This window comes from Onychomys torridus, chromosome 11 (assembly GCF_903995425.1).
Source record: "Onychomys torridus chromosome 11, mOncTor1.1, whole genome shotgun sequence".
NCBI lineage: Eukaryota > Metazoa > Chordata > Mammalia > Rodentia > Cricetidae > Onychomys > Onychomys torridus.
In genome coordinates this window covers 37,807,655-37,823,500 of record NC_050453.1, presented here as the reverse complement: position 1 = coordinate 37,823,500, position 15,846 = coordinate 37,807,655, and the positions used below count along the sequence as shown (strand labels likewise).

The window sequence follows — 15,846 nt, the reverse complement described above, 5'->3', positions numbered from 1 at the left end:
GAGAGAAAAAACCCTCCCGAATTGGATCCTTTTTTGAATTGTTTACACAAATACACACTGAGCAAAACCAAACAGAAAGATGTATTTCATCAATTCTCTTTTGACCCTTACAGTTTAGACACTATAGCAAAACCATGCTGAAAAGTAAGCACACAAAGGCAGACAGTGCTGGGGCGTTATGCAGTCATCTTTGTAGGTACACTTTACAAACGGGCTTGGGAAAGAGAAGCCTCTATGTTCAAATGGGTCGTCAAATGAGGTATGGCTAGCACTACACAGGATTGCACCTGGTCATAGACTACCCTATTCAGTCTGCTTATAAACTAGCTGAAGTGTACATTTTAATCGAATTTCTAAGGAGTTCTCCTGGGCTAGGACAGAAACAACTGAGCTCTAATGTTCATGGAAGATGAGCCTGTGAGTCACTTTACAACTGAGAGTTAGTGTAACAGAATTCATTCTCCAATAAATAAAGTACTCAAATATTTAATATAGTTTGGCAAGTTTCCTTTGCTTCAATTATAATCTGATACCATTCTGTGAACTACAGATCAAAAAACTCAACCAATTCTACATAACTCATCTCTCACAGTTTCTAAAATCATCCTAAAAAGCAGTGACTGCTGTTCAGAGCAAATTTTAAGGTAGAAAAATAGTTTTAGTTTCAGCCAGAGGCCACAGTGCCTTCAGTCTGGCTAATCAAATCTGAACACAGTTTTTCCCTACACACCCAGAAGTGTCGAGAGCTGGGTGCATCAAACACGTCTTCCATCTCATTGCTTCCTCTGGCAAAACTGTGAAGTCAGCCTCTGCTAGACGCCTTCTCCACAGATGCCGGTCACCTACAACGTAACGGCTTTAGCTTACTCATGTTAAAAAAGCCACAGGTTCTCATTCACAGTATCTCAAACAGTGTGTACACTATTTAAAACATTATTTCAGGAGCAAAATAAACTAAGAGATTGCTAAAAATAGGTAAAACAAAAGTAAGATGTGCAAAGTCTATACTGTAATACTGCTAGCTACTCAGAAATGTCTGTCCGTATACCCAACATGGGTTAAGCTTAGACCATTATTTGAAAAATCATTCCATATAGGCAACATGTGCCTTCCCTTGCTTGTCGATGAGACCCCAAATAAGTGTTTCTGTCACATTTGAATTATTTAAATTAGAGACACTCAGAAAAGCTCTCTGCTTTCTCTTGGACTGATTTCTTTCTTAGCTGATTATTGTACACACAGTATTTTCTAATTAAGCTGAATGGACTTGATGATAACATATTTCTGACAGAAAGTACACAATTCTTTGAGGATACAAATGTGAGAAATTTTACGTGATACCCCAGAAAGAGGTGTTTGCCTGGAGGTGTGAGCCAGGCCTTGCATGTTGGGGCCACAGCAGTCCACTCAAGTGCTGTTCTTGGTTACAGTTCCAGGCTAGCTGAAGTCCAACACTCATTTTAAAAATTACATGTGTTATTGCCTAGGAGAGCACTCTCAAAACTGCTTAGCCGGTTACTAAGAAAACATGGTTTTCAGGTTGGGACCGATAGTAAACTTTCTAAACAAATGTCCTGGCACATTCTGAAAGTCATACAGAGAAAAGGTTTTATATTTTTAACTCCTAGAGCTGCAAACTTTGCCTTTATTCTGCTTAAAATTGTTTTGTTTTACAATAAAATACATACCATATATATGTATATGTATACACACACATACATACATACATACATACATACATACATACATACATATATATGAAGAATCTTTTAAACAAGTATGCTCTTGAATCTGATACTGAACAAAAACAAATTTAATAAAAAATAAGTCTGGCATAATGCACATTAAACACTGCAAGGGCAAGGCTCTGGTAAACCCCGGGTCTTCACCACAACGAACACCTGTAGCCAGAGAATCCACTTGACTTGAGAAAAATCTATAGAAACCTCAGCTTGGGATAATCTTTCTCCGATGCAGATCTGTGGCCCAACAGTGAATTCATACAGAAAATTAAACCCAGTTAGAAACGACCATGTTTTCTGGAGCCTGCTGCCATGTGAACACTCGGCCTTTGTGCCTCCTTCAGGAGACCCTTCTGGCACTGTCGTGTCTGACTAGACCCCTCGCCCTGTCCCAAACACAACTCCACAGCTTGCACTGCATCACCCAACCCCTGGTCTCGCTGTGGGGAAAAGGAGGAAGCCAGACCTGCAGGTGGGCTGCTGGCCAGCCCCTGGAGGCCTTCTCACTGCACCCAAAACAGCTCCTGATGGAATCTGCAAGAAATGCTTTTCCTTTTTAAAGTGTATCTTACAAAAAGATGGTTTCCCCTCTGAATTAGTACAAAGTTAAAAGAAACGCAAATTAGCTACAATTTATTCCAAGCACAGCACCGCCAGAAGATTCACACACACTATTTGGTGTTGGTTTTCTCTCACTCTGTTAAGGCAGTGGTTTCCACAGGTCAGTTCCGAGATAAGAAGCGTAGTTCATGGCAGTTTGCTTTGCAACTCCAATGTGTTCTCTGGGAATCTCTCTTCATTCCCTGAAATGAGTGCTTTGGGTTCTGAGCTCCGGAGGCTGGGCTGGAGCCTGGGGGCTCTTCCTGGCACGGGCTGGTACGGCTGCCTGGCTGGCCGCTCTCAGCAGGTCCTTGCTCCATGTGGGAACAATGGTACACTTCCTCTTTCTCAGGCTCCTACTCAAAAGTCATCAAGTTTGTAGGAACCTAAAAGACACAAGCAGCCCACACTAACTGCTACATTCCAGACAGATTGCTTAGAAGTTGTTTTACTAGTCACTGAATGCATGTCACAATGTCTTAAAGTGATCTTCCCAGCCCCCCCTCCAATTCACTCTGTGATGAGGGTTCATCCGCATCTTCCTCAAGACAAGGTCTCAACTTTGCAGCCCAGGCCAGCCTTGAACTTGTTAGTGCTAGGGATGCAAGCAGCAGCCCCACAGTTTAAATGTGTTTTAAAAGGAATTCGATAGCGGCTGCCTCAGGGGTTTATAACAGTGAGTCCAGCATACTGGATCATTCTAGAAAATCGCTGAGTTAATAATAAGATCTTTCAAGTAGGTATGCCTGGACAGGAGGGCACAGGTGTTTTCGTGTCTTACTGGGGTCTAATGGCTGTTTACTCAAATAAGATGAATTAAAGAAGTATGGCAAACCTCTGCAGAGCAGAATTCCACACATTACCATCCATTTCTATGTACGTTAAAAAGCTGCACTGAGAGCATTATAGCAAACAGAAGGACTTCTCTATAAAAACGAAGAGTCAAATTTACTACTAATACAATTTACCTCACTCTTTCAGACTGGAAAATGAACAGGTTATAGAGAACAGGCCCGTGGTGATATTTTATTTGTGCTTTAATAAAGCTTGCCTGGAGATAGGGGAGAAAGGGCAGCCATTTTAAGTAAACAAAGTCAGGCAGCACACGCCCTTAATCTGATCACTTATCAGGCAGGGTCTCAGTGTGTTCAAGGCCACACTAGGGAACACAGCCAAGCATGGTGACACACACCTTTAATCCCAGTACCAACCATAGAGACCTGGAGGTCTGTGCAGACAGGCAGTGACAAGGAAGTGAGGTAGCTAGGCTAAGAGCCAATGAGAGGGCAGAAGAGCAGGGCAATAAAAGCACAGGTAGACAGGAAGTTGCTCATATTGGGAAGCTGCCAAGTTGGAGAGGTGAGGTTGGCTGGTGGCTTTCCCTATTCCCCGATGTCTCTAAGACTTTCATCCCTATAATTGGCTCCATGTTTTTTATTTAATAAGACAGTTTAGAAATTCGTTACCACTTACTTAATTTGATTTCTTTTAAGTCTGAATTAAAGTCTTTATGGTGGTGTGGGGATGAAACTCAGGCAGGGCCTGGTGTATGCTGGTCAAATATCTCACCATGGGGTACAACTCCAGACTCCAAAATCCAACTACTCTCTACCCAAGGGCTACAGAGGTCAGTCAGCACAGCCTCTCTGCTGCTCGGCCGTGGTCTCCTCACCCTTAAAGTGGGTCAGCAGCTCTCCCAAGCCACAGACTCTTTCTCTGAAACGTGTTCCCCTTCGGAGCTGGAGCTATATAGACAGCTGGTCACCAGATGTGGGTGACAGGACTCGAACCCTCCCAGAGCAGCAAGCACTACTAACCACTAAGCAATCTCTCCAGCCTCAGCTTCACGTGCTAGCTTTTGCACAAACAATTCCATGAGGCAGTATCCATAACTGAATTATAACTCAAATGCTCATGTGCTTTAGACCCCAGGTTTGGTGGTATAAAATCGTTTTTATTTAACAAAGTGAGTTTCACTTCTAAATCACTCAAATGTGTTTTAAGGTGTTTTGCATTTGAGTTAGGGTCTTCACAGGTTCTATTTAAAATTTGCTAACACTCTGTTTAAAAAAAAAAACAAATAGAAACAAAACCATTTTGCACACTGTGTGATATTAGGAAGGCTTCCTAACATAGTAAAACTGTACGTCTTTTTCTATGCTGGTATGCGTATACTTTAAGATTAATCTTGGACCTGAGGAGGGTTTTTTGTTTGTTTTGTAGAGACAGTGTTTCTCTGTGTAGCTCTGGCTATCCTGGAACTCACTTTGCAGATTAGGCTAGCCTTGAACTCAGAGATCTCTGGCTCCCAAGTGCTGGGATTAAAGGCATGCAGCACTACCAGCTGGCGGAATCTGAGATTCCTTATAAATAAAAATACCTCTGACTATATTTAAAGAAAATGCATGGCATGGAAGAGAACTCTGCAAGCCTTATTTATTATCTTCGGCAAAATAAAGTCCAATTCTTTCATTCTGCCCCAGACACTAAGTTAATATGAGCAAAAACCTTTGTATTTTAAGTCCTTCAAGGAGTTGCTAAAGACTGTACCAATCTTTTTTTCTTCCTTCCCCTGAAATCATTGCGATAGAAAAAGCCCTTCCAACACTTACAAGGAAAAGCAAACGGCACTTAAAGGCCCAGCATCTGTACTTTTGACTGTGTAAAGTTATTAGTGTCTTTGAGCTTGTTTTCTTATTTATGAAAAGTTGTGATAACCTGATATAACAGGGCAAAAACCAAAGCGATTCAAACCCTCTAAATTTACAGTGCATAACAGTGTCTGCTGATAGGCACTGATGACACAAAGGCATTCTGTAAAGCCTGACTTTGTGATTTCCAAATATGTGTAACTAGAAAAGCTTCAAGCGATTGCCACAACTGTGGTTGCATTTTCTGTGTGCTAATCTGTGGCTTAGGGTATCTCTGCAAGAGGGCCCAGGGAAAACAGCACAGCAGATAGCCACCCCTTACAGAGACCACCTTTCTGTTAGAACCACTTCAAGCTGTTACCCAAGATAAATCAGAGCTCTGTTCAAGTACCACCTCCACTTACCCTTCTGAGCTGTCCTTTTCTCAGACACCGGCCATGTCTCTATGTCTGAGAAAGCTCTAGCTTTATCTGCACGCTTGCTGCTCCCCAAATTGGCCCTCCACTCTCTCTTCACAGCCTGTTCCTTCTGATCACTCAGGCCAGCATCACTGTCTCTGGGAAGGCTCAGCTGCACACACTGCTATTACCCACCAGTCCCTGTACTCTGTATTGCACAGTTTTGTCTACTTCTTTTCTTCCTAAAATATGGACTCCACACCTCACCAGCCGCTATAAACAACAAAAAGGAAGCACTATCAGGACAATTATCCAGCTGCGTGCGGTAGTGCACACATAAAATCCCACAATTAGTGCTAAGGCAGGAGGATCACAAGTTTGAGTTCCTGGCCAGCCTAAACTATTCTGTTGTGAACGCCTGTCTCTAAAATCCATAGATAAGAATGTGAAAGCTACAGATGGAGGAGAAGGAGAAATGCTCACCTGTTGCTTGTTACTCTGGCAGGCCGCACTCAAATGTTTAAACCACAGCATTGCGTTCATCCTGCTGCCAGCTTGAAACTTGTATGAATTCCCTAAATTACCAAAAGCAAGTAGAAAACAAGAAATATAAAGATAATACCACCCAACATTCCTGCCAGACAGGTAAGACCGAATGGAATAGACTACAGTGCTCAGTTTCAGAACTCGATTCATTTGCAGCCTTATTTCCCAATGGAGAACTCTATGCTACATGCTCACAGGATCTTATATTTAGAAAGTCATCTTCCTACTGTGGGTACAGTAAAGGTGACTGTGGTTCCCTAAGTGTTCATTAAATCACTGGGAAGCTTTTCCAAACGTCCCTCACCCCTTACTGTGCTAACAGTAACAATGTACTAACTTATTGAGCCTTTGTTCAAAGTTATAGAGAACACTGACTCCATGAGTTGGAATCCTTGGGCTTTTAATTTAAGCTTCAAATACAATATGGAACAAAAGTGCTCCCAACAGATAGGATTCCTGAAATGCTTTCCTGCTGGTAATACAGCAGAACCAAGATCAGGGCTCAGGAGTTAGTGTCCACAGTACTTCTGATCCCATCTGTCTAGCAACTGACCTTTCTCCGAGTCAGTAAGCAGAAAGAGGTCTGGATGCTCTGGATCGTCAGCCATCATCACCATCCATCCCACCACAGACACATTCTTATTCGACGTGGACTTGAACTGAGATGGAAGACAAGCAGAAAAAACAGCGATAGCCAGCGACTGTTAGAGCCAGTTTGCAGTGAAAGTTGAGTGTCAGAGAGCTTATTTTCAGTTTGTCCTTAGGAAAGATAAGAAGATGTCTGACCTAATGCTGACCCAGGTCAGCTCGGCATGCTGCCCACTCTCCAGTCATCCCCAGTGTCAAGGCTCCATTACAACCACCGGCCACTGTCCACTTCTGAAAAGCACGCTTGTGACTCTCCTAGTCAGTGTTAACCCCTACAGCAGTGGTCCTCAACCTTCCTAACTGTGACCCTTCAATAAAGTTCCTCACTTCAGGTGATCCCAACCATAAAATTATTTTGTTGTTACTTTGAACTAACTTTGCTACTGTTATGAACTGTAATGCGAACACGCGTGTTTTCCCATGGCCTTAGGTGACCCCCCCAAAGGGCTTGCGACCCATATGTTGAGAACCATATTCAGAAACACGGCTGCATCCTAACACCTGTGCTTCCTCAGCCCGACGATTTTGTAAGCCAGCAAGGCTATCAGACAATTCTTACTTGTATTTCACAAAACCAAGAAAGATTTTTTTTTTTTTTTTAAAAAGGGAGGTATTTCAGCATGTTGGTTACTTTCATAGTTAACCACTTTTTTCTGCTGGGAAAGGGCTGCTGTAAAGGGCAGAAAATAAGGTTAATCTCAGTAACCGAAGATAAGAACGTTAAAAATCCTGGCAACTCAAAGCTAGCAGTGTGTAAGGGAAAAAAAGCTGCTAGAAGTCACAGTGCAAAGTAAAAGTCAGACTGAAGATGACTCCACCGTGTAACTGCCAGGGAGTGGGCCTGGTTAAACGCTAAACTTATTAATACAATGAGAATAAGCAACGGCTCCACACAGACCTTTCGCAGAAAAAAAAGCATGGAAAGGGTGAGACTATTAGGGAACCGCCAGCATACAAATGCAAAATACACAGCTTCGCTTGATTCACAGCAGCAGCAGCCAAGACCAGGAGACTCAATCTTAGTATTTACACTTCTCAAGATAAAACCCAGCCGGGTGGTGGTGGTGCACGCCTGTAATCCCAGCACTCGGGAGGCAGAGCCAGGTGGATCTCTGTGAGTTCAAGGCCAGCCTGGTCTACAGAGCAAGTCCAGGACAGGCTCCAAAGCTACAGAGAAACCCTGTCTTGGAAAACCAAAAAAAGATAAAACCCAGAGAACCTGTGCACAAAAATATCCAACAGAAATATTAGAAATAGGGAGGAAACCTATCAAATATTCACCAATAAAAAAAATGAATAAATAATGGGAAACTTAGAAAAGAGAAGACTATTCGGCCATGAAGAGGAATAAATGATAATTACAGGCATCAACAATGACTTTCAACAGTATAAAGCAAAGGCACTTGGTCTTACAAATACACATGCAGCCAGATGTGGTGACGCATACCTTTAATCCCAGCAGAGGCAGGGGAGGAGGAGGAGGAGGACCTCTGTGAGTTCATGGCCAGGTCTTATAGTGAGTTCCAGGACAGACAGGCTACACAGTGAGACCCTGACTTTAAAAACAGGAAAAAGAGAACATATATACAACCCCCCTCAAGTACAGCTGAGAAGTTAAACTAACTTTTATACAAGGGCAAACGCGTATGGGAAAACTCTGAAGGCAAACAAGGCTGTGACTAAAATGTAAGACAGTGCCCGACTGAGAACAGCCCCTCAGAGCATTCATAGGTCTGGACTGTGCTATTTCTCATGCTGGCGGGGAGTGGGAGGGAGGGCTTCAGCATGCTTGTTTACTGTCTATCTTCCACAGTTAAACGCCACGGGAAAGGAATGAACGAATATAGTGCGCCAGTGATGGGAGGCATGAGGGTGAAAAGGAAACCAGGCTAGAAGGATGACAACATCACAGGATGGTTCGCACACCTCAAAACAAACAGCACGATTTCCTAATCTGCTCTTCCTAACCTTTGCTGCATTAGCACGTGATATAAGCTCCATAGTAAAGAGGGATGAGATATAAATAGTGATATCCCACACGTGTGCAGACAGTCGCGTCCGGGGAGTGACGCCCCTTCCCTGACTTCTTCCTATGTTGGAATCAGGGCTTTTTTGTGCTGTTCCTGACACGTTCGTGCTAACTGGGTATATTTATACTGACTGTGGTTTTGACTTTTTTCTTTTTTTTCTTTTTTCCAGAGCTAAGGACCGAACTCAGGGCCTAGCAAGCGCTCTACCACTGAGCTAAATCCCCAACCCCATGACTGTGGTTTTAAATGATCAATAACTGTTCCCTTATTGATAATTATCTTGTATATTTTAAGAGTTCTGTTATTGTAACCATTATAGGAATATTCTTCTACCGATATCTTTGTGCACTTGTTCAAAGATAACTGGAGAGATTTTTCTTAGATAAGGAATTGCAGTGTATTAAAGGAAATACTGACAGGTCTGCTCTGCCCCCCATCCCATACACACACCCACACCCACTTTAAGTTTCTGATCACATGTAACCCTACATCACAGCCACTGAAATATCATCCACCTTTATATTTTGTCTAATGAGTGGTCATTTAATCAAGTTGGTTAGTTAATGCATTTTACCTCCTATCCATTTCCCTGTTCTACTTTTCTGTTTTTTTTTGTTTTTTTTTTTTTTTTAAATAAATACCACAGCTTTTTCTCCCCCAATTACAGGTTTGGTTTTTAAAATTTAACTAATCAAACACATCTGTTCAAGTATTACCATGTAGTGATAGATTTCAACATAGCAGTAGTTTTTTTTTTTTTTTTTTTGCAATGAATATACTTTAACCAAAACTTTTTATATAATCAGGATGCTTTCATTTTTAAACATTCAAAAACAGAGACATAACAAAATCGTACCCCTTTTTTCTTTCCAAGTTTATTCTTCATAGGCCAAGAAATAATAACTCCAATTTGGGTATATGCATGGCATATGGTTGCCAAGTATTTTTCTTCTCTTCTCTCCTCCCTCCTTTTTGAGATTAGGGCTCACACTGTGGTCCAGATTGGCCTTGAACTCACTGTAATCTTCTTGCCTCAGTCCCTCCCCAGCAACCACAGGGACAAGATCCCAATCCCAAGTGGTCAGCTCTAAATACATGCAAACCAGGGCAACACTAATTGGATTCAGTAGGTTGCAGATCTTTGGTACAGAGTGTGTATGTGTACATACACAAACAAAAAGTAATGTCATGACTTCGAGAGGGCAGACACAAGAGGAGTTGAGGGCAGAAATGACTCACACACTCATGTACAAAATCCTCAAATTAAAAAAAAAAACAAAAAACAAAACACAACATGAACCAAACTGCCAGGGAATAAATGGCTATTGAAAGGGACAGACAGTTATCAAAGCATAAAACACAAATGGCTAATAAATATTCTAAAATGTGTTCAACAATCTTAGCCACTAGGGAGATGCAAATGAAAACCACATGGGAAGTCCACCTCACTCTAGGCTAGAGCATGACAACAGGTGCAGTGAGAACGTGGGAAATGGAAGCCTTCTTCACTGTGGGTGGGAGTGCAGCCATGATGGAACGAAGACCCACAAAATCCAGGCCTTACGCTGGACCACTCCCGGGCACACATCTATGTGCATTCTACCACACCAGATGCTTGCTCTTCCATGTTTACTGTGCTCTATCCACAATACTAAGCAAATAAAACCAACCGAGGTGTCCATCCACAGATGAGTGGATAGCAGAAATGTGGCTCTATGTACAATAGGATTTTATTCAGTCACAAAGGAAAACAAAATGAAAATGTAGGAACCGGATGGATCTGAAAAATATTAAAGGAGGTAACCCATATTCGTGTGCAGATCCTAGCCTCAACGTTTATGCATGTGTAGATGTGGGTCTGGGTAGAGGCCAGAAAGGGGACCAGAGGAGAGGGCTGCTGGGAGAGGGGGACAGAACTGTGACTTAAAGTGGAAAGAGGCTTCTGGGGGAAGAAGGGGGATAGGCTGGGGGCAGTGGGAAAAGATGGGGGAAGGAAGGTCAAGAAGACAAAATTATGTTTGAAATACCATAATAAAATCTAATACTTGGTATACTAATTACCAAGTAAACATTCCATAATTTACAAGATGGTAGACAGAGAAAGGAGCTTCAAGAGGCTTACAAAGAAACATGGAAGGAAAGAAAGCAGACTGTTGTAACCACCGTGCCCACATGCCTCTTCACTGTTGGGAAAACTGCTATATTGAGGTCTGAGATAGTTTGTGGTGGTTATCGTTGTGACATAGGGTCTCTCTATGTAGTCCTGGAACTCGCCAGTGTGGCCTTGAGATCCTAATTCCTCTGCCTCTGGTGCTAGGATAAAAGGTGTGTGCTACCATGCCTAGATCTGGTGTAGTTGGAGTTTTCCTGCCTGGCCCATAGTCAGGACAAATCTCTCTCACCTGCCAGTTCCACAGTCGCTCAGACCCATCCAAGTAAGCACATAGAGACTTACATTACTTATAAACTGTATGGCCATGGCAAGCTTCTTGTTATCTACTTCTTTTATCTTAAATTAACCCATTTCTATTAATCTATACTTTGCCACTTGGCTCGTGGCTTACATCTTCCTTGTCATGGCAGTAGCTGGCCTTATCTCTCAGCCCCAGCCTTATTCTCTTCTCTGTTGTCCCACCTATACTTCCTGCCTGGCCACTGGCCAAACAGCATTTTATTTATACAGAGCGATAGCCACAGCAATCTGGGATAGAATTTTAGGTATTGTTTTCATTTTCACATTTAAATACAAGAAACTGAGGCTACAAGGCAGGGGTTTTGAGCCATCATCTAACCCAAGGCAGAGCTGAGAAAGGTCTGATGCCAAGACAGATATTTGTTAATGAGCCATTTTCACATTTGCAATGGAAAAACCTGAAAACACAAAAGTGATTCCAAGGCATTCCTTGGAATGGCCGCTTAAACACATTTCCAACTATAACATGCATACTAGGAATAAGTGTGAGAGCTGATGGATGAGAAACGTGATCTTGTATCCTATTAGGGATATTTTCTTGACAACCAGGAAGAGGTTGTGAAACAAAGCTAACAATTTTGAGGCAGAATACTTACATGTTTTCTTTCTGTAGCCTTCAGAGATTTGGCAGCATAGTAAAAGAGCTGTGTTCCACACAAGGCTGCCCAATACTTTGTCCAAGATGCTACCTGGAGAAAAGAAACACATGAATACTACTGAAAGGCTTGGCTTGACCTTCTAGTGACAATACTCTAATCTCACTTCAGTTGTTAGTTACAGACTTCTAAAATCTGCATCTCAGACATGGCTATGACTTTCAGTGAAGATACTTTAGTAGTCATTCAAGGAATTCAAGATCTCATCAAGAATCCTGCCACTTTTTGGGTGCTGAAGAGATGGCTCTGCCAGTCAAATGTTTGCTGCTGTGTGCAAGCATGGGGACCTGCGTTCAGATCCCCCGACATGGAAAAACTGTGTTCAGTAGCAGACATCTGGAGCGAAGATGGGCAGATTGCTGGCCATCCAGTTTAGCCAGTGAATTCATGGTTCAGTGAAAGATCCTGTCTCAAAAAATAAGGTGGAGCAATAGAAAAAGACATTCAATATTGGCCACATGCATGCGCAATGTGCATGCATGAGTATGAACACACTCACAGAGGAATCCTATCACCGTCCACTATTATACTGTAGTGACATCACCTTCTTGCCCCAATACTATATCCTCTGCCCCATTCTTCCTGTCTGGTCTACATCCCACAGTCAAATACTCTCTCTGGTCTCTAAACACTTTTAATCCTGTGCCCTCTTCCCGATTCTCCTGATAAAATTCCAACCTCCACTTGTATCTGATTACTTAGCACCATATTGTAGCAGCAGAGTATTGTGGGAGAGCGCACAGTTATGCCAACTGGTAAGACTGTGTTTACCAATCTCATAGTGTTTTTAAAATTTTTTTCCTCAATCAAGTCGCTGTACTCTTCCTCTGTAGACAATTATTTCATATCCACTCCTCAAAGTTCTATTACACTCTCCCATGATGTCATTACATAATTCGTATACAAAATAGATTAAGTCTGGCTTAAAAATAAAAGCCCCTATTTCCAGCACACATCCTGTAACTGTCTGTTTGTAAACTCGCAAAAATCAGCCTGTCTAAAGACAAACTCAGCTCTTTTTCCTTCCTTTCTCGTCTTTTTTGGTTTTTTGAGACAGGGTTTCTCTGTGTAGCCCTGCCTGTCCTGGATCTCGCTCTGTAGCCCAGGCTGGCATTAAAGACACGAACCACCACCCAACTACCAACGTAACCATTCATGCTCTGGACTTCTAGTTCCTCTTTCTTAATCGTCTGCAGTAACTCCTCTCTCACTGCATCTCGGTTCTCTCCCTCTTCCACCTACTTATGTAATGAGCCTGAAGAGTCTCCCCTGTGAGTCTCCTTTGCCCTCCTGACATCATCCAGCTCCTTAGTTCTTCTCACAGCATTAACTTCCTCAAGGTTTCTCACTCTTGCCTCTACTTCTCTTTCCCATTTCCTATTCAACTTCCTTCGTGTGGCTTCTGGGCTTAAGCACTGTTGTTAAGATCCCTGCCCACCCACATTTTCCCAGTCCGTCCTTATCAGTGACCCTTAGTGATGCTGATGCAGGCTGACCTAGCACAGGCATGATGGCACACACCGTTAAGCCTAGCACTCAGCAAGTGGAGGCAGGTGGATCTCTGTGAGTTCGAGGCCAGCCTGGTCTACAGAGTGAGTTCCAGGACAGGAAGGGCGACACAGAGAAACCCTGTTTTAAAAAACAAACAAAATCTACCACCAACAATGGGAGGAGTGGATGACATACAGTAACACACTCATGAACTCAGTATGCTGAGGTAGGAGGTCATGGACTCAGGGTTTTGATGCTGTACAGATCTCCTTCTGGGGACACTTGCTCACAGGGCTACCCTTGCAGTCCCATCGTTGAAGACCATCTGTATGCTAACCCACTCTCCTTCTTCCTCAGTGAGTATACTCTCCACAAGGCAGGCACTTGGTTTAGCAGGTAACAGCTACAACAATGCCTCTCAGCACACATGTGACCTAAGGTCACCGGAGAGCTAGTTTTCTGAATGTGTGTGCCTCTGGTTTAGTGTAAAGTAAAAAGCAAGATAAGATGATGTAGATGGAAATCATCTTTACATCTTATGAGGGCCTTAGATCTTCAAAAGCTGTAAGTGTAGCTATGTGCCAAAGGATATACGTCTGTCCGTCAGTCCGTCCGTCCATCTCCATCCGTCCGTCCGTCCATCCATCCGTCCGTCCTTCCATCCATCCTTCCGTCCATCCATCTTCCAGGACAGAGTTTCTCTGTGTAGCTCTGGCTATCTTAGAACTTGCTCTATGGAGCAAGTTGGCCTTGAACTCAGTGATCCGCCTACCTCTGCCTCCATGGTGTTGGGATTAAAGGCATGCATCACTATCACCTAGTGGATATATATTTTAAACTAAACTGTACTGTGATTTGAGAAACGCTGTGAGGAAAAACTCTTTTGCTATCTACTAAAAGTTCCGTCCTGTAAGCTTTTTGTTTTCAAAGGTAGATTTGACGTTACAAAGGTTAAATAAACTGATGGAACAAAATTACTCCATTTCTTAGGTTTTACCCTACTTTCAATTTTTCTAAACATTACGATTTACTCTTTCTCTTGAGACAAGGTTTCACTGTGTAGACCTAGTTTGCCTGGAACTCACTAAGTAGACTCTACCACCTGACTTAAAGGTGTACACCGCCATACCCAGCTTACTACTGTTAACTCTTAATGTATTTTCAGGGTTCATTAAAAAGTATTTTTTTGGTAAGAATTAACCTTTGAAGTTGAGTACAGGATTATTTGATTTAAGCACACTTAACATGATTTAGCTGCAATCTACATAACAGGTTGAAGACTTTAAGAAACAAGGTAAGGGACTTTGACAGCCTGGATCAGGGTTCCTTTCCCTTCCTCCTTCATTTCCTGTGCACAAATAACTCTAAGACTAAATAAGACTGCTCAAATCAATGGGAAACTACAGTAACCACCTGAGTTAGAGTAAAACTGTAAGGAGATCCTGACCCTATCAGACCCCGAGACCCCAGTAAAACTGTAAGGAGACCCTGACCCTATCAGACCCCGAGACCCCAGTAAAACTGTAAGGAGACCCTGACCCTATCAGACCCCGAGACCCCAGCACGACCAACTCCTCCACATAGAAGTGCCATCCAGGCTGTCAAACTCAGCACACAGACTGCACCACCTGCCAAGACTCAAGCAAAGGTCCAATCTACCCAACCCCGCAGTTCTGGGAAAGAATCGAAAGGTGCCAACCGTGCTTCCTGTCTTCTGTAGCTCTGCTTCGGACTAACTTGGTAACTGAAACATGTCAACCCAGAACATGGTTTTTGTGCTTAAAAGCTCACTCTGAGAAAGGCCCAGGATCTCAAACTCCCACCTGATAAAGCTAATAAAAACCCATGTCCAAGCAGTCTTCTCTGGTGAATATCCCACAATGAAAACCAAGTACACTTCCTGTCTCTATGTGCTTGCTCACCTTCTTGATTAAGAGTAAAGTTCTCCTTGTCCAAGATTTAAAAAGACAAACAAACAAACAAAAAAACCAAAGACACCCATAATGAGGACAGTGTGTATTTTAAGTGAAGTCAAGTCTACTATGGATCTGCTTCTTTTTCAACTCCTAGTGCTTCTGGGGTGTCGGTGTATCTTCAGACCTATGTTGGAATAGAAGAACTCTTACTGTGGGTTTTTTGCCTTCTTTCAACAAAGTTTTCCTCCTGAGGACACCTTGAATAGTAACAGCTCCTGGGTACAGATGCACAGCCAAGTCTTCCGACTCCGCAGAACTGTAACAATGAGACCAAGCGGAAAGCGGCTAAGCGTGTGTCTGCAGCAGTCACTGAGAGGGTCGGTAAATGAATCTCATTATTCTTAAGTTTAAAACTTTGATACTTTACTGAGAGCTGGTAAGACACTGAGGATTTTAAAGACTTACTGATTTGAGATTTATAAGCTGTCATGAAGTTAATGAGGAAGTTATTACAGTCAGCACATGTTTAAACACACATTCGATCACATATTTCAACAAATACAATTTAGGAAGAAAGCAGGAATTCACTTGAATCAAGATTAGTTAAGAAATGTAAGGCTTCCTTCTTAACATGCCACAGAACATCACTGTGGTAACCCATCAGAAACTCTTACTGTTGGCAAGAGAGACAAGGA

The 15,846-nt window shown here is 42.6% G+C and overlaps 1 protein-coding gene across 3 annotated transcripts in view; it reads right to left on the bottom strand.

Moving 5' to 3' along the window:
- Nucleotides 1-1,717: 1,717 nt before the first annotated feature.
- Nucleotides 1,718-15,846, bottom strand: part of Ralgps2 (Ral GEF with PH domain and SH3 binding motif 2) — a 137,706-nt gene continuing 123,577 nt past the window's right edge. For all 3 annotated transcript variants that reach the window (XM_036202023.1, XM_036202024.1, XM_036202025.1), the window contains 5 exons: nucleotides 15,362-15,467; nucleotides 11,685-11,777; nucleotides 6,491-6,596; nucleotides 5,875-5,966; nucleotides 1,718-2,728 (listed from right to left, as the gene is read on the bottom strand). In XM_036202023.1, coding sequence (XP_036057916.1) covers nucleotides 2,699-2,728; nucleotides 5,875-5,966; nucleotides 6,491-6,596; nucleotides 11,685-11,777; nucleotides 15,362-15,467 — 427 coding nt within the window. In that variant the 3' untranslated portion in view covers nucleotides 1,718-2,698. The remainder of the gene's footprint in view (nucleotides 2,729-5,874; nucleotides 5,967-6,490; nucleotides 6,597-11,684; nucleotides 11,778-15,361; nucleotides 15,468-15,846) is intronic.